The 24,951-nt window shown below is 50.7% G+C and overlaps 6 protein-coding genes and 1 non-coding gene across 7 annotated transcripts; 5 read left to right on the top strand and 2 right to left on the bottom strand.

Moving 5' to 3' along the window:
- Positions 1-1,970: 1,970 nt before the first annotated feature.
- Positions 1,971-2,527, top strand: J4E82_009949 (uncharacterized protein; the record flags this gene model as incomplete). The annotated part of the gene is made up of 2 exons (XM_051736167.1): positions 1,971-2,353; positions 2,422-2,527. 2 exons carry the CDS (start codon positions 1,971-1,973, stop codon positions 2,525-2,527), a joined length of 489 nt encoding a protein of 162 aa, XP_051584066.1.
- Positions 2,528-3,941: 1,414 nt separating this feature from the next.
- On the top strand, positions 3,942-5,215 carry J4E82_009948 (uncharacterized protein; the record flags this gene model as incomplete). Its single annotated transcript, XM_051736166.1, has 3 exons — positions 3,942-4,185; positions 4,341-5,147; positions 5,193-5,215. 3 exons carry the CDS (start codon positions 3,942-3,944, stop codon positions 5,213-5,215), a joined length of 1,074 nt encoding a protein of 357 aa, XP_051584065.1.
- Positions 5,216-5,638: 423 nt separating this feature from the next.
- J4E82_009947 (uncharacterized protein) lies at positions 5,639-6,338 on the bottom strand (the record flags this gene model as incomplete). The annotated part of the gene is given in 3 exon segments (XM_051736165.1): positions 5,639-6,052; positions 6,106-6,321; positions 6,333-6,338. The coding sequence occupies 3 exon segments, from the start codon at positions 6,336-6,338 to the stop codon at positions 5,639-5,641; spliced, it is 636 nt and encodes a 211-aa protein (XP_051584064.1).
- Positions 6,339-8,938: 2,600 nt separating this feature from the next.
- Positions 8,939-9,037, top strand: J4E82_009946. Its single transcript has one exon. It is a non-coding gene; the product is annotated as a tRNA-Asp (tRNA).
- Positions 9,038-15,156: 6,119 nt separating this feature from the next.
- Positions 15,157-16,645, bottom strand: J4E82_009945 (uncharacterized protein; the record flags this gene model as incomplete). Its single annotated transcript, XM_051736164.1, has 2 exons — positions 15,157-16,276; positions 16,416-16,645. 2 exons carry the CDS (start codon positions 16,643-16,645, stop codon positions 15,157-15,159), a joined length of 1,350 nt encoding a protein of 449 aa, XP_051584063.1.
- A 1,639-nt stretch (positions 16,646-18,284) lies between these two features.
- J4E82_009944 (uncharacterized protein) lies at positions 18,285-19,637 on the top strand (the record flags this gene model as incomplete). Its single annotated transcript, XM_051736163.1, has 4 exons — positions 18,285-18,622; positions 19,034-19,276; positions 19,464-19,515; positions 19,566-19,637. 4 exons carry the CDS (start codon positions 18,285-18,287, stop codon positions 19,635-19,637), a joined length of 705 nt encoding a protein of 234 aa, XP_051584062.1.
- Positions 19,638-22,803: 3,166 nt separating this feature from the next.
- Positions 22,804-23,856, top strand: J4E82_009943 (uncharacterized protein; the record flags this gene model as incomplete). The annotated part of the gene is made up of 2 exons (XM_051736162.1): positions 22,804-22,835; positions 22,971-23,856. The coding sequence occupies 2 exons, from the start codon at positions 22,804-22,806 to the stop codon at positions 23,854-23,856; spliced, it is 918 nt and encodes a 305-aa protein (XP_051584061.1).
- Between the last annotated feature and the right edge of the window lie 1,095 nt (positions 23,857-24,951).

Below are 24,951 nucleotides of genomic sequence, written 5' to 3'. Positions count from 1 at the left end.
GAAGATAGGCGCTGTTCTCGTACGCGTTATGCTCCCCATCACCAATGGGAATGAAAAGGTTCTTAATGTTGCGCAACGTAGGCGTGACCCATGAACTATGCGAGGCGAGACACAAGTCGCTAGAGGGGCTTGCACCGGAAGGTAAGCTTCGAAGACGAAGTGTTTTGAGCGCTTGCTGAGGTTGAAGGACTCTGAGCAGTGTAGTCATGCTGATGTGAATATAGAATCTGAGTGTCGAAAGGCAATTCTTTTGAAGGGCGCCAAAGATGAATTGAAAAGCAACCCCAAATTCGGAATCCATCTCAACCTCTGCCGTGCCGTCCAGTCCTTCAAGGATGTCGATAGAACGCACGTGGGCAAGGACTCCGTCATTTGGGTTCAGTAGACAAGCCAGTTCCCCTGGTAAGCTGGTTGCAACTCTCAGTGTAAGATGTTCCCAGAGGATTGGCGCCATTATATCTCTCCAACTGTGACTCACAAGGCAAGCCGACCTTTTGTGATCGTTTCGTTGAAGATAGCCAAAGATAGTCGCCTTCATCTCAGTCGGGAGATCGGAGAACGTGGCGGTGATGCCTGGGTCGGCCATCATGAGGGAGGGTTGGTTCGCCGCGCTAGATACTGGGGATCGAGGGAGTGCAAGTTAGTCTTGACAGTGGCGTGTGGTGTTTTGTTGACACTTGTGAGAGAGTTCGTTTGCTCTCTCTAATCAAGCGGGCCGTGCGCAGGCAGGTTAGCGTCCTTCTCTCATCCTTCACCTTCACAGTGAAGATGCTTACGGTGCCCTAAAGGTCTTTGTCGTGTTTTTAAAGGCCTTTCAACAGTAATGCATGGCGTGTAACTTGAGAGTATTTCCTAGAAGTATAGAACTTAGGAACGACAACTACTTTCGCACGTAGTATCGTGCGATCAAACAAGGCATTTGAAGGAGAGAGAACGCCAACAGGATGATGGAGTGGAGCGCTTGACTTGCACGTTTCATGTCTAGTTCATGGAATCCATAGAATCTCAACAAAGATTGTGTATCTCCTCAGGACTGTAATGGCATGCCGAGTGCATGACCTAGTGAAAAAGTGCCAGTGACGACTCGATGACTCTCTAAGGCCTGCTCAGGATGATAAGTGGCATCTTGCACATGTCCGATCGAGGCAGCGTCAACGTAAACCACTGACTGCCTACAGGCTTAGATCTGTGTACTTCTTCAGCATGTTACTGTCTTTGGCATGTCAAAATCTGAAGGTCGTCCCAGCCGGATACATCTTTCTTCCGAGCCGCTTCCAGCTGTAGACGCTACCCTGCCCAGCCAGTTAGTCAACCATAGAATGTCGCACTAAAACGACATGCAGAGATAGAAAAAGGCGCATCGTAGTTTTCCTCAACACGCAGCTCGTGGCTCAAATGACGGACAAAACAACGTGGTGTGAAAAGATACGAAGATGTTTCTAGCAGGCGCCATGATGTAGATGTACGACTAATGACGTAAGCGCAGAGGGTCCGAGTCTTGTCCGGAGAACTAGCTCCTTCGTACAATGGGCACCAGCTCCGAAAATAAGACACCAACTCATTACCCCGACGTTAAGCCCTACCGGCCAAGCACCAGCCTCGTATTGGCGCCACTACTAGTATATGGGATGACGTTTGGTAAGGTCCAACGGCGCAGTTTGATCACCAAAGGATGCACCTCAACTGAGATCGGCAGCCTGCGGGCCGTTTCGGTGGCACGCTTGGATACACCAGTGACACCTTACGCGGCCAAATATCCGACGAAGAATAGGAGTCGGTACGCTCGGGTCATGAACATGTCGTTCATGGAAACAAATTCCGCACGATGCGTTGAATTCTAGTATAAGAGTCAGATGACCCTCGAAGAGTTGTTTGATACATAACCAGACTCTGACCCGACAGAAGCTTACCACAACACATTAATCTCCCATATATTCAACCTGCCGACCCACAACACCAGATCCGTCAACATGGTCTCCTTCACAACTCTCCTCGCATTCGCTGCCGGCGCCATCGCAGCTCCCACCACCCAAACCGAGCAACCAAAGATCCCATCCAACTGGACGTGGCACGTCGAGGGGTGGTCAGCCGGCTGCGCACGCAGTGGCTGCTACTATGACTTCAACATCTCGGTACCGAGCATCGAGGGCGAGATTCTCGGTGTCAAGGCATACTGCTCCGGCTATGAGAACGGCTGGTACCGCAAGGGCAACTGGTACGCACCCTGCCGCATCTTGGAGGGCGTCAACAACGGTGTCTCTGCAAAATTCAGCGAGAGGACTAGCGACACCAGTGGCTCTCCAGACCAGATCTTGTTGAGCTTTGAGAAGGCTCCCTACGAACCGTTGAACACGTAAGTCTTCTTTGTACCTTGCTGCTCTCAAGAAAAAGTGAACATGTGACTAATGGATGGACCTGCAGAACTGGATACAACTTCACTGGCTCTCACGAGGCGATCTACAACCAGTTCGTTGCGCCCGAGCAGGAGTTTGATGTCACACCTACTGCGGTAACTATTGTCGAGTAAAGAGTAGATCGTTATTGAAGTAGTATAACTGTTTAATCTTCTTGAAATTCACCATTTCAATTTCAATATCTGGCTTTCTTCTATCCTACCTTGGTCCTTGATGTGCTTTGTAGAAGGCATGCAACAGAACCCTGAAAGGGGAGTATAGAAGGTGCGTGCTAAGGTATATATCTCCTCCCTTACCTGAACAACATCGTGAATGCTCTTAGTTCTGATATACACTTCTGAGAACACTAAAGTCGCAATATGCGTGCATGAGAAGTACATATAGGTATGTATAATGTGCCGCTGAAGCTGAAGTACTTCCTGGATTCGGAGTGTATCGGTAGAAAGCGCGATATCGGGTTGAACAGGTTCGTGGGTAACGGGACAGTGGGCAAGCTTACATATGTACTGGTCCCTTTTTCATCAAGTCGAAGACTATACATGCGCTGGATCTATCGGATCTGGTTCTGAAACAGAGTGTTTCCTCGCAGTAGTTGGCCCTTCTGCAATCTGCCCCGCTGACGTCATGTGGTTGAAGCCCTCAATATGTTTGGCTTCTTCTTGGGCAACCTTACATCTTTCTACTACGAGCGGCTTTAGTACGTAATAACATGGCCTTTTTCAAGATTTGAACTGATACAAGATGTTCGAGGCTGCCGTACGCACCCGATGTTCTGCATGAACATCGCTAACGCATCTATTGTTCCCCGCAGTTCTTGCAACGTTGCCGTTTTCTCCTATTGTGTTTACCACCGAAGAGTGACAAGGTCTGGGTTCAACTACTGTAGGAGCTGATAGGGGAGAGTTCGCCTCCCTATTCCTGGGAGTAAAGGATGCAGTCATTGGGCCTGCTTCGGTCCCCGCTCCCAAATCGCTAAACGCCCGGATGAACGGGCAACGCAAAGGAATGCAGCCGAAGGCTGGCTGCATATGGAACTTCCTTATCTAGTATCGTTTTGACTTGTTGGAAACGGCTGCTAAAGAGACTAGTACTTATCGTGAACACGACCTTTCACGAGCGCATTTTAGATGCGCATCGGCCAATTCGCCAGAAACAGCCAAAATATATTAGGAGTGGAGCGAAGCGTGGGATGGCCATTTGCTTCCTCTTCTGCCACTCGTGGATATGTAAGACTCTACTTCATGAGCTGCTACGCCTCATGCAATAAGGAGGCACAGTAGTGGAGGTTACGAGACTAGAGCCAGCTCACTGTTGTCTCACATTCTATTACCTGGTAAAATTTCCATCGGAAGGATCAACTTCTAGCATTTCGTATGCAAGCTCTACATTAATGGATTTTGCTGCATAGGCCTCTTGAACAACATGTGAGAATTGCGCTATAAAGACTTCTTGTGTTTCAATGCGACATCGTAGTTCACACTCTTTCTATCGGTTCGTCTAGTTCTTTTGCTCAGCTTATCTCCTGATATGAAGCTTTTTGCCAGCCCACTGATCGCCTTCTTGGCCTTGTCTTCATACACTATTGCCGCCTCTGTCAATTTGTTTAAAACAGAAGACCCTCTCAATGTTCAGCTGACCGCTTCGGGGAACACGGTGGTTAAGGTAGTCATTACCAACACCGGTGACACCACTTTGAACCTTCTCAGGACCGGAACCCTTCTGGACGATACGTTACCTGTTGAGCGGGTCACTTTGTACTCTAACAGTGGTTGTAAGCGGCAAGATCATTTCTCACTACCTTAACCAAGAGTGACCACATTGAATACTTCGTTCATCCGCGCCTCTATAGAAGCCACGGTTCTTTGAGACTGGGTTGTCCTCACACTAGCATACTAGCCGAATGAGTTGTCGCTGACAAACACTTAGCTACAAGGGTGCCGTTTGAGGGTGTCACGATTCAGCTTGATCCAAGTGCCCTATCTGCCGATGACTTCCTCATGCTGGAGTCCAAGGGCAAGAGAAAGTTTGCCGTCGAGACTGGTGCATTCCGCGACCTGAGCAGCGGTGGAAGCTTCGACGTATTCGCCAACGGCGTGTTACCGTACGCCAACGAGAACTCCACCGAGCTTGTAGGCGCTTTGAGATACGACTCCAATAGACTCAGCATCTCTGTTGATGGTACTAAGGCGGCTGCTGCCCGCGAGTCACTAGCGAAACGTACTATCGTCGACTCCGGCTGCACTGGTGACCGTCTTACCAACCTCAGGACAGCATTATCGAATTGCCAAAAGCTGGCATCTGGTGCCGCGACAGCAGCCGCAGCTGGAGACAGCAGGCTAGGGACTTTCTTCAAATCAACATCAACAAGCGTTAGGAACCAGGTCTCTGCTCGGATGAGCGCAGTTGCACAGGACTGTGGCACCTCATCACCAGGAACGACATCGTACTGTACAGACCAGTACAGCTTCTGCTCGGGGGGAAGCATAGTCGCGTACACTTTGCCTACGCTGAATTCCATCACGTACTGTCCAATCTTCTTCACTAACACCATCCCGATTACGACGGGATGTAAAACATTTGATCGAGGAACTACGATTTTGCATGAAACGACGCACGCTTCGAGCGTTTACAGCCCAAGCACGCAGGATTTGGCATATGGATATGATGCTTCGGTTAAGCTTTCGACCGAGCAGGCGCTGAACAATGCAGATTCGTATACGCTATTTGCTAACTGTAAGCTCATGCTCCGTCGCGTAACATGTGCTAACTAGTTTGCAGATGTGCGTCTAAACTGCGCGTAATGTTGAAGAAGATATTGGAGATTTCGCGAAGGGAAGTGGAATCATGAACGAGAGCTTGAGATGTTGAAGAAGAATAGTACCCGAGAAAGCATTGAGTCACTATTACCCGATTCATACCCTCTGCACGATCGCTTTTCATATGCGACAAGACACCTTATCTTTAGCGTTCATCCCGCTATACGTCTCCCGTAGTACCTGTCCAGCTCCTCACACACCTCGTAGCCGACACAACACTCTCAGTCATGTTCTGACCAAAGTCTGCCGCATCCTCGTAACGTGAAAGTGACTGAACATCGAGCGGTTCAGCCAGATGACGACAGCAGTCGGTGTTACGCCGGCACATATTTCTATGTGCCCACTAGTTTTAAGAACCAACTGTAGACAGATGAATCCGAAACTGTGTAGGTTATCAGGAAGACTGTATTAACAACTAGTACTACCACCGCAGTAGCGGCGCAACAGCGAGCTATCCGGCAGATTGTCAGTGTCAAAAGGAACGGCTGTGAAACGCTCTCTGCCCGTCGGATCCGAGATACGGCCACGGATGTAGTAGTATCTCGGCCATTTGTGACCATTGTGATCAGCCTTCGGTTGCTCAAATTCATTATAAAGTGGGCAGAGCCCAAGTAATGTGATGTGGGAGTTGAGCTTGTGAAGGAAGCACATGACTTCAGCAGCAAGCTTTTGCATCATCAAACTCGCGGTCGGCACCGTGATGTTGTAAATAGGTTGTCGGTTCTGCAGAGTGGGATTGGGATCTGGTGACATGTCGTAGTCGATATTTGGTAGCGAGAGTATCTGCAGGGTATGCAGGGACCGATGGCGTGCGATGCAATCCTACGATCAGATTAGTCGACCAAGTTTAAGAGAATGAAGATACGATGACTTACTAGATATGCCTCCAAGGCATTGGGAACACTAGTATCACCACTATCGAGTACATCAAGGGTAAAATCTGTGCCGAGTAACCCTGACCAACCCATCTCTATGGGAGAGATGTAGACAGCCAGTTGAGTCAAGCCTGGAGCTGATTTTAAGATGGTGGATAGATCGGCGACAGAGTAATATGATGCTGTATTTTCCGCGTCGATGTTCAGTCCGAGATGCTGTAATGTACTGCCATGTCGAGTGATGCACGAAATGTCCACAGGCCTTGCTTTCCCTACATCTATCCAGATAGTTCGAACACCAGAGGAGATCCTTAGTAGATGCTCAATCGCTCGGATATCGCTCTCTAGCACGTCGCCTTTCATTAATATATCAATCTCAGTTAGGCTGGGGTCCAGTGATTGCCGTGTTGCGAGTGCTGTCAGGAATGGTTCGACGTTGCGACAGCAGTATAGTGAAAGAGATTGGAGGCAAGCAAAATCTATGTAGACAAATGCTTTATCAACATGGGATGTCGCCAAGTCGAGGTATAGTAGGTTGAAGCGTGAGAGCTGAAGTTGCTGTACGGTTATGTCATCTGCATGTAATCCCCCGAGGGCCTCACAAGTGAGTAAGGTATCGAAAGAAGCCTTGTTTCCTTCTTCATCTTCGTCGCCGTCAATAGACAAGTCGCGAAGCTTTGGAGCACATCTAATCATGTATGCGCTGTTTCGGTATGTGTGATCACCGGAGCCGATGCGAACCCAGAGCTTTGTCAATCCACGTAGCGCAGTAGTGGCCAACGATCGATGCATGGTGATCCCGAAATCAATGGGGAAACGACTTATCTTTGGCTTGTCCAAAGCTATATCGAGATTTCTCATCCTTTGCTGGTTGCGAAGCAGAGAGAGTAGATAGGCCGGCTCAAAAGGCATGTTACTTGTAAAACCGAGTAGCCTGTTTTTCGGTATTGTTGCGATTACGACTTGGACTGCGGCGTGGAAATCATGGCTCGGATCTTCGTTCCACCACGGTTCCCAATCGGCAATGAGTTGGCGGACGTGAGGAAGTATACCACTGTTGGGAAGCATCAATGTTGTCAGCTTAGTTGTCGAGATTGTTTTGGGATCCAGTGTGAGTTCCTTCCACACAATAGGCGCCATGATATCTCTCCATCCACGGCTTATAAGACAAACGACTGCACGTTCCGGTTTTGTACGAATCCAGGTGAAGACTTCAGCCTTCAACTCGGGGGGAAGAGTCGTGAAATTAGATATGGCAGCCATGATTGGTTGTGATTTACTCTGTGTGGCGTACGATACTGCTGGTTGTGGTTAATGAGATGAGCAAAGGTCGCTGCGAGGAGTTGGTCATATAGCAGGTAGTCGGGGGGTGTGTGTGTACACAGTGAACATATATACATTCACACCTAGATATGAAGGACTTTCACCGCTGTACAGCGTGCTGTCCGCACCTAGAGGAACACATTCAGCTAAGCTTCGTTTCACAGCCTTGCTGTGTTTTGATGATGGAGTATGGACCTAGATATTCTCAGTGCTAAGAAGTCATGATCAGGAGACGATGATCTCTACACTCCATTACTGCATTGCTGCACTGGAGTGTAAACATCGAGTGATCTGGCTGCTTGCATCCGCGATTGATCTTCATATAGCGGAAGTTTGACTTGGACCTCGGATATGCTTTGATGAATTCATTGTGCGATACTAAAGCTGTTTGACAGGGACTCCATTGGCTGGTCAAGCACCGGGCGACCTCGGAAGCCATGTGCTCGGACTGCGTCCATGCTCGCTAGGTATGTATACGGGTGATGAGCCAAGATGGTTTGCACTTACACCTTCGCTCGCTTTTGTACGTATCGCGAGTCGTGGGATGAAAGAGGGTGTTCGTATCTGAGGGGCCGCCAGACCGCGCGCAGGCGGTTGGAGAATCGAGGATTTTAACATTTACTGCGAGGCAACTTCAACCCTTTCATTAGTATAGACCTCCACATACTTACCTTCAAGCTGTGACGCTGCCAGGCTTCTTCCTTGTTATCCAATATGTGACGTGATCATCGCGCCCCTACGCTTGGATGCTCGATCCGTTGTGACCAGCCTCGAAGCAATGTGGTGAAGCGTGGTGAGATTCCTGAAGCTCTTGCGCGTGAGATGCTACTTGTAACGCCAGCGAAGAGTGCACATCACGAAGGAAAACGGGCGCATATCTCATGTAGCGCGCGAAGATCGTATTAGCCACGCGAGGAGAATCGCTGGACGTGACGTGGTTGGGGTGTGAGCTACCCGAGGATGCTAGATCAGTTCGATTACATAAGGACCCCTCCCGAAAGATCGACCCCGCATAACCTCATGTCTATAACACCAATCTTCCGGACGGTTGCTACTTGGAGATTTCTCTGACCTCGTCATCTCATGAGGTAAGACGTAGCGAAGACGTTTCAGATATACTAAAACTCTATCACAAAACATACCACGGCCACAATCTCAACAACTTTCTCCTGTCAATCAGTTCTGCAAACGTGCGCGCATCGTTGTCATGACCGTTAAAATCAGGAGCGTAGAAATGATAGGAATGAATTCCGTGATCGTATCGAGATGAAAATACTTCACGCTTCTGCTTATCTACTTTGATGGGTTGGCGTTTATTGGAAGAGTAGGATAGCCCCACCAGGACCCTATTCCGCCACTATCTCCACACCACATTCGAAAAATTCTCTTCGCGATCTACCGCCAACGACCGAATTCGAAAGAAGTGCTCGAGAGCTGCCTGGTGTCATCTACGCCGCGAACGATGGCAATATATACAATCAGTGAAATCATTCTTCCATCCAATCAGCAATCTTCAATAGTATAGTGGTCAGTATTTCCGCTTGTCATACCAGCTTTCGGGCTCTTGACAAATGCGCGGGAGACCTGGGTTCAATTCCCAGTTGGAGAGCTTTCAAATACAATTTCCTTTTGCCTTTTTGCTCTTTGGCTCCAGGCACTCGTCCATAGACGGCAAGGCGGTGCAGCAAGATGCAACAGTGCTCTTTTTTTTCGGGACGACTCAGCTCATTGAGCTTGCGTAAAAGGGGTAGACGCTGTATTATCACTCTTTTTGCAGCGCAATGCGTGAGGCCCACTTATATTCAGTCAGTGAGAACCAAAGCGCTGCTCTTACGGTAACATCACACTGCACTCATCATCAGTCGCCTGCTGTCGCTGGTGCCAATCGTCTCCTCCTACAAACAGCAATATCGCAGATGAATTCGAACATTGCTATGCGTCTGGGACACCGGCGCATGCTGACGTGCTGATGAACGTCTCGATGGAAGATCGCCGTTGGATGTCTAAGGTTGAAGCAACTATGCCTAGACTTATACAAGATTAATCCGGACACTCTAGAAAGCGACTTTCTCGCCCCGTGTCGTCCAATACCGTCGAAATCAACAGGGTTCGAGAAAGCAAACTTTGACACCGAGCTAGAGAGTTCACGCACGTCTTCCTTCAGCCACTCGAGAATGGAGTGCAGCGTCGTATCTCGAGCGCTCGAGGTACAAGCATCTCGATTGCGAGACCCGTGAGGGACTGGAAGACAGAGGTTTCGGACGCAAAAGTACCGAGTGAGCTGTGAGTCCATGAGAAGAGCCAACAATGTCCAAGCGTGAGTTGTACGACAACACCTGTGTACAATTTGTCTGATGGGCATAGTAACAATTAGACATGCCGAAGCAAAAGACTTGAGTGCCTCCATGATGTACTGGTGTGCTGAAGTGTACTTCCTGATGATGAGACACTGGTATGAAGCGCCATCCACCATCCATACCAGCATCCTATCATCAATGCGAAATCTGTGTCCTCTTCCTCGATGTTGTGATTGCGGGTGGCCTTGCCTGTTGCCTGGAACAGAACCAGCCTAGCGCTATGCAATACGGAAGGCGCAACCCCAGGTTCTGCCCGCCACCTCTCGTCGTTCATTTTCACCCACAACCCTCAATGTTTCTACGATGACGAACTTTTCTGATCTACCGGCGGAGACACGACGTGAAATTCTCATACACGCCGTTAGCGTCCGCGGTCTCAGGCGCGGGCTGAGGTTAAGGCTTGTGAATAGTACGCATGCCCTCTCATCCCGCCATTGTGATTGCAGCACTGCAGTATGCTGACACTTCGATAGAGGAGTTCTCTCAAGAAGTGAAGAATGCGCTCTACCAGTCCCATATACTGGACGATTACCGGGAGAGCTCGTGGCGTACGAAGCCAGAACTGGAATTGAAGTCTCGATTCGATGCATTTTGGCAGCCATACCTCACCTATAAGATCATGCGGAAGAACTGGGACGACACTATTTTAGATGGACGCACACATCGTGCTACCGAACGCCTTGTGCAAGACATGCCCCATGACGCCCGCCGGCGTTTCCTTGGTCAGATGAGCCCTTCTGAGCTAAAGAGCGAAGAGAAATTAAACAAGATCGAGCTATATCGAGGTATATACCGCGCTGCCGAGCGTCTTCTTCAGGTGAGCCACCCCGAAGAAAGGAGTAAAGAGATATCGCACGAGGTTTTGAAGCAGTATATTTATGCTTTTTGTTCGCACCCGCGGCGCATATTGAAGGAGGCACGTATTACTAGCATGCGATACAAGACCTGTGCGTTCAGTGGTTCACTATATTTCCTGGAGATGGCCCTGGTGAACGACTGTCAAGAAGGAATCAGGTCTGCACTCAATGACCCAGCTGTGGACGACATGTTTTCGCATATTGTCGAGACCGAGTGTCGTCATGCTTATCTGTGTAATCACTATATTACCGCGACAGCCGCCGAGTGTGGTAATTTGGTGTTACTCACAAAGATCTTCTCGAGTCCAAATTTTCAGCCAAGGCAAATTGTACTTCAACGACTAGTCTTTGATACTGCGGTTGAAAAAGGGCTTTTGGATGTCGTAAAGTTTATCATGGATCCATGTAAACATTCATCAGATTTTGACCCTAGATACGACTGGTGTGAGAATGCAATATGCTCAGGAGTGTTGAGAAGCCGATCGGTCGATTTCTGCTCTCAGCTCTTCCAACTATTGGCATCCCAATTGGAAAACAATAATGGTCTCAAGAGGAAACCACGAGGCAATCGTCGTCTCACAAAGAGTTACTTTGAGTACAGCAACATTCTGCGCATCGTCGCATGGAGTAGCCCACAGAGAGCCGACGTCGCAGAATGGCTTCTGGATCGCGGAGCTTCTGCCTCGCTGACGGTACAGGGGGAGAGAAGGCTAGTGACAAGTAACCAACATGGGAGAAGGCTAGTGACAGGCATTCAATGTGGATTTTGGACTCCGCTTGAACGAGCCGTCAAAGGCGGTAACGAGAAAATCGTTCGTCTACTCTTGGATCGTGGGCCGGCTCTTGACACTTTTCAGACGACTTGCTGCTATGAAGAGGCCGCAAAGCAAGGGCGTCTGGACATAATGCGCATGTTAGTCGAATACAACGCGCGCGTTGCACCGAGGCTCTTAACGGTGTGTCGTGAGCTGCACTGGAGGTGTACGCTAATGATGCATGCCGTACGGACAGAGAACGAGGGATTGTGTCGATATCTGGCTGAACATGGAGCCTGTATCAGTGACAGTGCCTTGAATGTGGCTATCGATGAATCGCTAGTATCGATGGTCCAGCTTCTGCTCGAACTAGGGGCTATTGTTACAGAACATAATATCCAAAGGGCAAAACTCTTGCGACGTCCTCGTCCTGCCGTCCCTCGGTTTTTCGGCTCTTCGAAAGCCAATCACGGGCACATCGTGGGCAGACAGGCAGGCAGCGCTTCAGACTGCCAGCGACCTGCGGGACGACCTTTCCCTCATATGAGTATAATGGATATACACCTTGACCAACAACCCATTCGCAAGTTCCAGTATCCATACGGCTCCCTAGATGGGGGAAGATACGCTCGGATGTACACTTTCGTCACCGATACTTTCCACCCGAGGGCATCGGAAGTCATTACCTTGCTGGAAGCACACAACAATGCCAACTGAAGTCGCCTTGAAGCACGTGCTAATCATCGGTCGGAAGCTGGACCTGCGCCCTGACGCCGTCTCAAGCGCGCTCGAGCTCGTCGGCTGTCAACCGGACAAGCGAAACGCACGTTCTACGCATGCTGTACGCAGGGAAATTCCGACACATAAAGGACCTACATCGGCCACCGAACCCCCCAGCGAACAACGCGCGATTCAATAACTCCATCGAACGCGTTGCGCAATGAAGTCCTTGCATAGCACATCACAACAATTTTCAGCACGCAAACTTCCATCTTAGCAGACTATTGAAAATCCACAGCACTGGGCGGTCCGTGTTATGAGTCTCCACGCACACGCGCGCATCTGCATCGTCAGATCTGACATGTGTAGCACCGACAGCGCTCCGAGTAAGGAACCGATGGAATGCACCACCTGTCAACCAGTCAGCAGAACAGCAATAATGTAGAATCAAGTGGGGACACCCTTGTTCAAACCCAGTGAATCGCATCGTCCCAGTTAGATTTCAAAACAATATGTAGCGGTCACGAGGCCCGATACAGCGGTGACAACGCGACGTATCCCTTCCCTAAAAAAGCTTCGATTGCTTTGCACCATACCCTGTCCAGTGACAATACCATGCCTGGACGAACGTTTTTCCATCGCGCAGCACGCGCATCACGCGCTTTTCCCGCTATGGAACAAGATGGTTGCTCAACGACCGCGTCGCCACGCCATCATCATCGTCACATCTGCCGCGTACATTTCCCTTCCTAGCCACGACGGCACACACGCGGCATCTCTCCATCAACTCCTCTACCTTCCGCCTTTAGCAGTCCGCGGCGTACACACACGCGGCATGTTCGTGGCGTTGCCATACCCACGCGATCCTCCCTCATCTCGCGTCTTCCCTTGATCCTCCTCCTTCATCCTTCAACGCCTCAATTCATCTTATGCTCTCCCACCTCCGAAGCTAAGAAGCGGCTGTTTCATGTTTTTGCATATCCTTGCCAGCGCACAATTTTGGTCCCTGCGTCACTAAGCGTGCTAGGTAACGACGTTTGTTTCGAAACCAACTAGGGTGAGAACCAGGTCTAGCGAGAAAGTTGATGATGCGAAAAGGACACCGTGCGTGGCTAGGTGTGCTAGGATAAATTGAAGACAAAGCCCACCACCCCAGCCAGTATCCTGGTGAAGATCATGTGGAAAATTGCAAATGGCTTCAATTCCGCGATCCTGCGCACGCGATCCTTTGATGTCGCTGCAATTTGGACCGGTCTCTTGGGGTGTCTGGAATAAGAAGGTTGATGGATACTAGACTATTGATTTAGGATGCTGGCGAGATGAAAGATGTTTTGCTAGACGGACAAACAACGCGTACGAGACGGAGAAAAGGTGCGCGCGCACGAGATGAAGTTCTCGGTGGTCTTGCATATAGCCGACTTGCTTGTGATCGTCAACATTCCGAACAACCAAGACCGGATCGTCAGTCGTCGGCCAGCGGGTGTTGTCTCCCCCGAAGTCCTCCCGTCTTGTCTCATCATACCGTACTACTCTTGATTGTACCGTTGGTCGTGTGGCCGCGATCCCGCTCTTTACCAGAGACCCAATACTCAATCTGTTACATAGGGCTGGATATGGCTTTTGAATCCTGTTCATCATACCGCCTGTTCAGTCTTTTTCTGCTGATCGAAACCAATCAATCTGTCACATAAGGCTGCATGTTTGCGATCTTCAAAGATTGGCGATTGACGAAAGTTACGGAACGCTGATCGGCACCCTCGGATACTCTTTCCCGTCGTTACTGGTAGACAACCAGAGATAATCAGGAGGATGGTAAACAGATCAACGGTTGGGTCGACCGGCTTGGCCGCCTTGGGAGTCACTATGCGGGGCAGGTATAGGATTGTTGTAGATGATTACTTGAACGGGTGGGTATGGGAAAGTGTAGATGGAGATGGACAGGAGGATGCGAACGATGATTATCGCAATCACGGTAGTCGATAATGACGCGGTCGGTGTTTTGGGCTTGCTTACTCATGCCTGCGTCATTGCTGTTATTGGTGATATTGCATGGAGTAGACATGATTGATACGCACTGCGAGGCTGATCTCGATGGAGTTTGTGTACTGCGTACTCCCTCGGCAGGCTGTGATGTGCTGTAAGCTATCCTCCATGCATTGTTTTTGTTGCGCGTTGTCAATTAGACTCCGAAGCAGACCGACTACACAATCGGAAACATAAGCTGCTATCGTCCAATGAATTCTAGTAGTCTGTCTGGTGACGCAACGCTACCAAGTGAAGTGTTGTTCATGCATGCACGCGAACACGTTGTCAGGGTCCAGACTCAAAAGCCATCATAGTTTGGAAGATGAACATTCTTATTGTTACGGCACTTAGGGTAAAGTGCGTCACTGTGCGTGAGCGCTACTTTCTCAACTTGTCCTGCCTTTCTGCAGATCCACTAGACATTGCGTTTGCTCGAACCAAGATTAACACCCCAACAAAAGTCGAAAAAGGTATCTCCTCCACATCGCATGTCGCAACCAGAAAAAGATCCACCGCCTAAACAGGTCGGGGTTTCAGCGGAATAGAAGAACGAGAAAAATAATAATGGTAAAAGTGAGAATGATCATGAGACATTGTGTGTTTCAAGACGGCCTCAGCCACGTATAGCAAAACATTGCCTGTCGAATAAATGCCCTCATCCCTTAAACTCATATGGACATGATGAATGATTCTCTCCCAAAATAAACTCGAAACTTAAAAGTTTGAGAATAGTAATAAAAAGGAATAACATATGGAAATGTGGTGGGTGCGTGTGTCTGGGTATAACCCTGCATGCCCCTTGCGAGGCTGCTTCTGCTGGCGCTTTTACAAAAACGTATCGAAGATCAATAATGCGCGAATACGAAGGGGTAATAAGTTGCAGTGTTCAAAACGACCTGCTGAGAAATCGAAGCGAAATGATTGAAGCGAGAGTGATGATGCGCCGTAGGATAGAAATAAGATCAAGTTGTCGCTGAATAGTAATTATCGAGTCAAAGCCGAAGCCGGGTATCATCATGAGTGAAACAGATCCCAAGCTCTTGCACACAGTCCAATGAATTCTTCCTTCTTTTTCAGTTGAGTTTCTGGTGAGTCACGGCCGGCGCCAAAGGGACCGAGGCGTGGTTGTTGGCGACCGAGCGGCGGGGTACCGTTGTCTTGTTCGTATTCGTCGCGTCCGCGTCTCCGAGAGCTGCCACTTCGGTGCAGATCAGGCCTGGATGCATATGCTGATGATCCATTCTTGGGCATTGGCGAGGGGGGTGTTGGAGGTTGGTGACCACCGTAATGGACCAGACGGGGCAGAAGATCCTCGCGACCCCCGGATAGTTGTTGAACAGCCTCCTCGGCGGACTTGTATTCTCGGGGTCTTGATGTTGGGGGCGGCTGTGTAAATTGTGGGGGCGGGAAGCTCGGTGATGGCATTGGGGGCTGGACATTCGAATGCGATGAGTGTCCTGGGCTGTTCTGATGGTAGGGGTTCCGCGCTGTTCCAAGAGGCTCTGGGAAGACGTCTGAGATGGGGGGTAACCGGTTGTTGGTTTGCTGTGCCGGTACATGGTGGATGTGTGATGATTGCGACAGGTTTGACGGGCCGTTGGCCAGCTGTCGTGAGGGTGGTGCATTGCCGCGCAGACCAGTAAAGGTTTGGTTGATGGGCGCTGACTGGATTACACGGTCGTTGGAGAAGGACGAATGTGAAGGAGGCGCAATAGAAAGACCGGGCGGTGGGCCCTTCCGGCGAGAGGTTTGAGGTGTCTTGATTGTCCGTCCAAAAGCACCAATCTCTGTGCCCCGTGTGTCTTCTGTCTCGGATGGTCCGCTCTTGCCGCCCTTCTGGCGCGCCTCGATGATCTGCCTTTGGCGTTCTCTTACATCCAAGCTTCTTTGCAGCTGCTCGCGCATGCCGGGGTCCTGGGTGTGGAAGCCAGGTGAGAGGCAGGCCATGCCAACATCGTGGAGGCCTAGGTGAGCACTGCCTTGGCCCGAGGGTCGTGCCGTGAGGGCACCCGACGAGTGGACAATGTTGTGGTTGGCGAGGTTTAGGCGCTGGGGCCGATGCCTGGTGGTGGTGGGCATGTCTGGCGATGTGGGCTCCTTCTTGACTACGACTTTAGGGACAGGGCCACGAGACCTGCGAGAGGAGGGACGGTTAGACATGAGTGACATGATATCTCTGTGGGGAGGAGACATGGAGGTGCAGGTGGGAGAGGAGGCCGAAGGAGGACGGCATGATGAGGAAGAAGATCGGGAAGAAAGACTAAACGACGTACGAAAGAGGTGAGGGCTTTGTCTCGGCTCTGTGCTGTGCACCTGGGCTGGAGGAGGTAGGTGAAGCATCTTCTCTTGGTGGCAGCTTAGAGCGAGAGTTGGGCGTCACTTGGTGGGGAGAGAGAGTAGAGGGCGCAATGGGAGCATATGTCCTCGAGGAGCCTACTCCGTCTGCCGACGCCGGTGCCGCATGCTGGGCAGGGGCCGGGGGATTGGCGACAACGGTGGTCATGGTCGCGTGTGGGCGTCCGTGTTGTGCTCGGTGGGAGGGGCAGATAGATTGTAGGAGTGAAGTGTGGCAGGGTCTTGTAGGAAGTCCGCTACACCAAGTGTCGAGGGATGTGGGCAGGCCTGGGGGGGTTAGAGGCTGGTGCAACACTAAGCCGGGGCCGAGTGCGGGCTGCGAGTTATGCGTGAGGATATGCACGCGGGCGGAGTGGTAGAAAAAATTAAATGCGACAAGAAGCAGCGCTGGCTGGCGTCGGAGAGAGACAGCACACGTCGTGTCTTTTGGGGCGCGGGTGTGGAGGGGATAAAAATGGCTCGCACAGACTTGTGTTTGCACAGGGCGGGCAGGGAATGGTCGAGCGATACAGCGGCTGGCATGCAGTAGACGACGTGCCTCCAGACGCCAGGCCGGGGGGCGGTTGACATGGGCGGCCCTATAGCGAGCGTCTGAGCCAGGCCCTCCATGCGTAGTGTGAGTTGGGGATGGCTAGGGCGAGCAGATGGTCGCGCCCTCTGCGGGAGCTCGCTGCACCAGACAGACGCCACTGGGCAACCCACTGTTTCGCATCCGCGGGCGGGCATCCATGGTGCGAGATGGATAAAATCTCTGTGATGGTCTAATGCCTACCGTCGTTGCAGGACTCGCGCCTTCACCACCCGCTCACCACCTGTTCAGCTCGCGCACCACTTGCAAAGCTGACCTCACGACCTGATGCACCACGCCGTGCATACCAGCCTCACCATGACTGGCCGTCGTGTGCATGGCAAGGCGTTACAGGCCCATTGCCAATACTCGCTCTGCATCCAATCATACTCGAGCCAGCTCATGCCTGCCGGCCGGCCCTAGACGAGCCTTCGACTTGTTTCACGCCGGCGCATCAGCGGTTTGACCACGCTCAAAGCAGATGCCATCGACACGGAGCGGAAGAGGATTAATTGGCCAGGAACATCGTTCATGGCCTCGTGTTTCAGCAAGGCCAGCTCTCCAATAGCGCTAGTCGATGTTTGTTTCTCACAGTCCTCCCTAGTCGTGTCGTCGTGTCGGGCCAACCACCCTCAGTCATTCGCCTGCCCTTAGTCATTCGCACAGAGCCAGGGTCCTTTGTCGGCATCTTTCACACGTGGCCGGCAACGTTCGCCCGGTCCTGGGATACTGCTCCTCTGCGACCTCCTTGCCTGTCACATGGCTCCTTCCTTGCCACATCACGCCTGCCTCATCAATCGTGTAGTGGAGGCTGCCCCTTCCTGCTTGACTCACTCAGTCACTCACTCAGTCACTCACCTCTAACAAAGAGCCGCGGCTTAGCATCTCTTGAAACACACCATAGCCGACACCTCCGAGTCACATCTCGGAGTCACATCCTGCAAAGTATTCTCCGACCGTTGCGCAGAAACGACTCAATGCCGTGTATTCTCTAGACCCTGATACCATGGTAGATTCTGCAGCCATGGTTCCGCCGTTGCACCAATACCACCGCGACTGCCTCATACTATGAACCATATGCTTCGGCTAGCACCCCTCCGTCGCTTTTCCTCGGCGACCACCGCAATGTCTCCTGCAATGTCCATCATCTCTTTGTCCTGAGCCACATCAATGCCATCTACCACCATGTTTTGGTCGACTGTAGAGTCATCTCAACCACATGGAAAACCCTGAAGCTGCCTGCAGGGTATTGTGCACTCATTTCACCCTTGACACTCGACGACTCCTTCCCATTCTCTCGCTACTGCCCGTGTCTGCCGCCTCCGCTCAGCCGCCGGCCTTTTGCAATTCTTCCACATCCCCAGTCGTTATAGGGTCGATCAGGTACCGACTCGACACGCTCTCCAGGATAATCTCAGGCAGCCCATCCAAAAGCGGTAATCACACCATCGCTTCTCCAATATGGAACTGGTGGGGCTTAACACGCTGTTGCATCCAACCGAGCGACCGGGATAGGGCTGTCTCCCAACCACCATCCAATCAAGAAAAGGATCGCCCGTGAGTCTATTTCGGGAAGTGATCCCATCACCTCTAGCCGTGGTAGCACTCTAGCACGCGTGCCATTACCCTGCTGTTGGGAATGAGCAATTACTGCCATCTGTTGGGATAAGTCTCAAGTAGATGCTCTCTTGGCACGCTATTGAGTGTCGTTGAATCAAGATCGGGAATGAGTCCGACATTCTAAATTCTCGCGCAGAGTGAGAAACTGGTGAGGAGATGAGGTGGCAGTCAGTAGCAATACCTTCGGCGAATGACATGCGCAAGGATACTGTTGAGCGTCTTCCTTCGCGGCCCGCACACAACGTGTACAGCCTGTAGCATGCGGCATAGAAACCAACCGCAGCACATCTACTCGCCCCTTCCTATACATCGCTAGGCTTACGCCTCCCGACTACATCCGTTCCCCAGATGCAGCGCTGTACAACAGCTACAGCTGTACAACCTACTCCACTGGGACGATTGCGTCAATGCAGATCTGCCGTCCCACGTTTACCAATTCACGTTCAAGCACCCGCATCCAGCCGAATGCGCTCGTTGCGGCGAGCATCTGACTGTTGTACCAATACTTTCCTTCGCACTTCCGCAGTTGTACCGAAAGATGCGCAACGCTATGCAGCTCGACGGTTTCGGATCGAACCGCAGAAGCACATGGTGCGTACGGTGTGGCTTAGTGGCTGGATAAGATGCGTGTTTGATCTGCGGCGTAGATCATGTTCTGTCATGTGCCTCCATACAAAAGCGATACGGGCGAGGCTTGCCAATGACTTGGGGAAGGATTCTCAGGGTCTGATGGCGTTTGTCTGACTCTTTGTTATGAAGCTAAATGTTTCATGCGTAGCAGATCCCGAAGGAACTATCATCATCATCGTCCTCCACTTGATGCCATGCATGTACGCACGACACGACGCAACTTCGGAGATTTTGCTCTGAACGGTTTCAGTGCGACGGTAACGTAGCCGTGGTACCACCAACACCCAGCGCTACAGTTCGTCCGAATCGATCAAGTCTGTAATCTATAGTACACGACAGATCGCTTGCAGGATCGCCCGTCGTCGCGGCGTCGTGTCCTGCATGAGAATTTCGCTCACAACATAGATAGACACCATTGTGGAACGAGCATCGTTGGCGAGAAGAGAGCCGGAAAGTGAATAAACGGGAACACTCAAGTTTCGTCGTCCGAGAAGCCGACCCGAATACGTTGTTGCCGTTCGGCGGAGCGTTCAGCAGCTTGTGGCAACCGGGAGATCAGCGCGCAAGCGTTCGGTGATCTGAGCGGCTCAACATGTGCAGTTACACCGTAATGGTCGTCATTGTCTTTGAGTAGTACTTCTCTAATTCACGCTATACCACTCCGCTCCATATCACCACATCCTTTGTCCAAGACTGTGTAGCATTGGCATCTCTTCCCCACCCAATGATAACCATGACTATGCGCTACGATTCGCTTCGCAAAAGACACCATTTTCGCATGTTGGCTGGTCCTTCTCTGTTGTAACATATACCTTTATAAGAACTGCATGCACTAATGCCCGTCGTATAGAACTTCAGCGTTCGTCGACGATACGTAATGGAGAGAGTATATAACGAATGGACTACTGTAAGATATCACGATAAGCGTGTATGGTCTACCTGTGGACGTGGCATCGATGTTTTTCTGATGTGTTGGGATCGTACGCGGACCTTGGGGTATGTACAGTGCGGTGAGTATGATTCTTAGTCTTACAGCGACTCGTGAGAAATCGGCAAACTAAAATGTTGGTCTGCTGTGTATTGAAAAATGACAATGCACGTACAACGTGACAATCTAGTAGTGTGAAGTCCCTCAAGCCTGAAGAAGCAGTCGATGTATCTTGGAGAGTACCAGAACAGCATCTGCTATACCCCAAACGACGATGTAAGATAGCGTCGGAATATGAAGCGTGGACACCTCTTTGACCACAGAAGATCGTCATCTATCTTCGCGTTCCCTACGGAATACCTCGAGGTTTGATGGTTGTATGAGCATTGCAATTAGTAGTATCACCAATAACGAAAAGAAAAGACAGATCAGGTGAACCTCAAATGATCTAAATTGATTATTAGTACCACGAAGTTATGACTTGAATTCCGACAAAGAAGAATTCTTGGTATACATGTCACCACGCCTGTTTCCAGCTCTCGCCCTTTCCAGTTCTCCATAGCCCTCTTCTCGAGGAGCGGCGTAGAGTGTGACAGCCAAAGTCTTCATAAGTCCCCTTATGACTATGTGTACCGTCGTACACGAGCATCCGAAGTGGACTGTGTAAGACGATACGTATGAGTTAGTCAACACCCAGTGATGATACGTGAGCTTTTCAATCACATATTCCACAGTGCATCTGACCTAGCAGTAGATGTACAGTTTATATCGATGGACAATAATCGGCATGCCGATAGATCAGTCGACTTTTCATTTCCATGTCCCAACGTCCCTTTAACAATGATGGTGGCTGAGCCAGGCGAGCTGGAGCTGAAGCATAGCTTCCGGTGGTAGCAAGCATCCGGCACATTGGCTACGTGAAAGGAAGTCGTTGTTCGACCAGCAGATCGTCGAGATCGGATGCACTGTCGGCCCAAAGACGATGTATTTTACATGTCACATCATCAACGACAACGGAAGTCCTGCTTGGTGCAAACGCCGTGGTGCTTTCTGTGCTCTTAATCTTGAGATTCATGTGATGAAGAAGAAAGTGGCGGGACCGCAGCAGTGACTGTGGTGCTGCGATTCTGCATCATCGAGCAAGATGTGCCAACTGTAGTGGCCGAAGACGCTGACCAAGGCTTTGCAACAACTTGAGAGACACGGAGTTGAGTAACTCAAGCACGAGGCTCCACAAGTCAAGCAAAGAGGTAAGTCAGTAAAGGTGGTTGGGAGGGGATCCCTTCTTAACATTACGAATACGCGTCTAGACATCCTCCCTTAACCCTGTGCATCAGAACGGATGTCAAGACGCGAGATGTCAAGTCGCATTACCAATGCACCCAGCTTTGTTGAAGCGCTTGGCATTGAAGCCGCTCTGGTACTTACAGTAGGGAGGGCGACGAGGCTGCGACAGGCGGCTTGAGTGGACGAGCATGTTGAACTATGCGAACATTGCGAGGCTGGAGAGTTAGACTGTGCGTTGGCAGTTGCGGTGTGTTGTGAAATGGCAACTAGACGAGCAGTTTTGTGTTTTAGTGATCACGATGTTGAAGTTGATAGGGGAGTGCCTGTTGGGGTGCAGGAAAAGCACAAGAACAAAGCACCGAGGCTGTCGCAGCGGTGAGGCTGGAGTATCGTGTGTCTGGCAAAAAGCAATACTACAGTTGCCCTGCGTCGAGACAATACTTCATGACACGGGCGCATTCTGTCGTCGCTTAGCTGTGTATGGGAAATCTGGGAGTTATGGTCAGCGTCAGATTGCGCAGAACCATTCCACGGTGACGGACACAAGAAGATATGGAATGCAAGAGTTAGCTCGTACCAAAGACTCACAGAACTACGGTTCGTCAATCTATTGCCTACCGCAGGCCACTGACAAGCCTGGCAGCACCATCCCCACAAGTCAACGTCACACTTACTTAATCCACCTCCCCTTGTGCATCCCGTCCGAATCCAACACGCGCCTCCAGCCCCCCCTTTCCCAACACAGCGCCTTCCACACACGCGTAATCCAAAAGCGAAATGACATGCAACGCCAATCCGATCCTAAAACCTGCATCGCTAGCTGGAAATTGCATTGTGTGGCATTCCAGGTGTTCTCGATCCCCCCAATGCCTGCCTAGCGGGTAAAACTAAGCGGGGGACGGGGCGGGAAAGAGGAACAGGGGTGCAGTTCAAGGAAAAGCGTGCCGCAGACGCTGCATCATAGGTCTCTCTTTTCGCATGGTGAAGGGAAAAAGTACCTACGTCATATGTCGAGCCAAGGAGGCTGGGAGCATGGCACCACCGTGCAGGTTTGGGAATGGTGGTCTTAAAAGTTGGCACTGCCACATGTCTGTCTTTGTCCTGCATCGGTCTTTCTACTTACTTGCATCTGCATTCATTCTACCATACTAATACTTTGTTGCGCGCTGTCGACGTCGGACGTTGAAAGTTTATCGCATCACGCAATACCACCCGACGGGAACGGATAGTCGATCGCAACGGTCGCTGATCACCGAGAAGAACCACCGAAATCATGTCTGGTGCACAGGAAAAGCCGCTCAATGAGTACGTGATGACTTCCAATGCGCCGCGCATCGTCGTCCATGGTGATGAGATGACATGGCGCATCGCATTGTCGCATTCGCCATGGAAGGGGTTGGATTACATCACATCGCGCATCAACTAACACACCAACCACAGGCTCCTCTCCCGCTCAATGGTCGACATCTACGTCGGCCCCGAAAACACGCACTGGATTCTCCACGAAAAGCTCCTCTGCCACCACTCGCCCTTTTTCCGCAAGATCTTCTACTCCAAATCAAACTCGTCATCACGCACACAATCCTTCGGCCTCCCCGAAGAAGAAGATGCGCCATTCAAGACCTTCGTCGGTTGGCTCTACTCGTCCTCTCTCCCCGTCCCACGCGAGGAGGCCGATCTAGGCGTCTGCTTCGACCTGTACCTAATGGCCGAGAAGTTTGAGATCCCCGGCCTCGTCTCCGACGTCCTGCAAGTGGTTAGGGAATGGTACAAGTACAGCGACAGCTACCCCGGTCTGCGTCGCGTGCAATACATTTACGCAAACACCGAAGACGGAAGCCCAATGCGACACATGCTTGTGCACGCCGTCGCCCGCATGATGGTCGTTGAAAAGGGTATTCCAGCGCACTGGGACAAGGCACTCCGCAAGAACGGACAGCTTGCCGTCGACATTATCAAGGCGATCCAGGACTGGCGTCTCGAGGAGGAAGTTGTGCCTGATGCGCGTGAGGAGCCCGCCGAGGCCGAGGACCTGGTCGATGTGGAGCAGGAGACTGCCAAGTTGGATGAGGAGGCGGAGCAGGAGGTTGATGATGACGTGAGGGCTGAGCATCTGGAGGAGACTGCCGACGATACCGATGATACGGTTGTTGAGAGCCCGACTAACGAGAACAAACGCCCAAAGCCGACACAGCAGAAGAGTGGGAAAGGTGCGGATGATCTCAAGAGCAAGGACAATGGCCTTGTCAAGGACTTTTCGAAGTTCAGTCTAAAGGAAATGCCGAATGAGATGACTAACGGCGACTATGGCACTCTTCGCGCATAAGCTGGGTCTCTTCGCGCTATATTACCTTTTTAACCTTTTTTGGATTCAATTTGCATGGTTCACATCGCGCGTGTAGGGTTAGGAAGGATATATCCGGCGTTGGGATCTTGGGGATTTGGACGTTTCATCTCTTGTTGGGTTTTCTATTCAAAAAGAGAAGATAATGTCTTAATACCTTTTTTTGTACGTTTTTAGTCTTTGTATTAAATCCGCAATTGAAACATCAACATTGCTCAGTATGTCGCTTGTGCTCAATACTAGCTGACTCGGAAATTCATGCTGCATTCTGGATCTTTCTTATTGATCCAACATCTTGGTCTTGTTTCCACGTTTTTTACTTTTCCTTACGCGTTGTCTCCCGCTTTCTAGTGTCTTGTGTGTATATGTTGCTTGGTAATGTTGACAACACGTCTTGGTAGCCTTATCGTAACGGATCTAGCAAAACAACCAAAGGCCATAGGGAGCATGCGCATCACATCGAGAAGTGGTTCGGAACAGTGTGTGTTCTATTGCGAGTTAACTCCTCCAGGAAGCTACATAGCGATAATGATACAGCTGTTTAGCCACTGTGCCCTACGCTCATCATCATTATGGGCTGAATTTATAGTGTAGAAATGTTCAAAAGCATCGCCGTACATGCAGAGAGATAGCCAAAATCCTAGCTACAAATAATTGGTAAGGTCGGGGATATTTGAGTCGAAACAACGCACTCCGTTCTAGGCTCGCGTAGAAGAAGACATGTCCGATATTCAAACTAACTACTGGTCTTGTGCATGTCTTGGAGTATCTTCAATGAAGCTAAATTACATGTGCGTTCGCTGTATATTTAGAAGGAACTCGCTTTCACTATTAGAAGATATATTATGAAGCAAAGTCGCTTTAGTGCTCATCCACTTCTTATCCCATGACAGTCTCTCCAGCCGGCCTCCTCACAAACAACGCCTTTGGCATAGCCCCGTTCGAGCAAGTCTGCACCGCGTTAACACAGATACCGCCTCCACCTCTGCAGCAAGTGTTGACAACACACAGCTGGTTACTAGCACAGTCCTCGTTCACCTTACAAGTGGGACTGCTGCAAGAAGTGGTGCCAGGTAC

This window comes from Alternaria postmessia, assembly GCF_024291825.1.
Source record: "Alternaria postmessia strain BMP 2775 chromosome Unknown scaffold_106, whole genome shotgun sequence".
Lineage (NCBI taxonomy): Eukaryota > Fungi > Ascomycota > Dothideomycetes > Pleosporales > Pleosporaceae > Alternaria > Alternaria postmessia.
The sequence above is the reverse complement of the archived record's forward strand: the minus strand, read 5'-3'. Positions and strand labels throughout refer to the sequence as shown.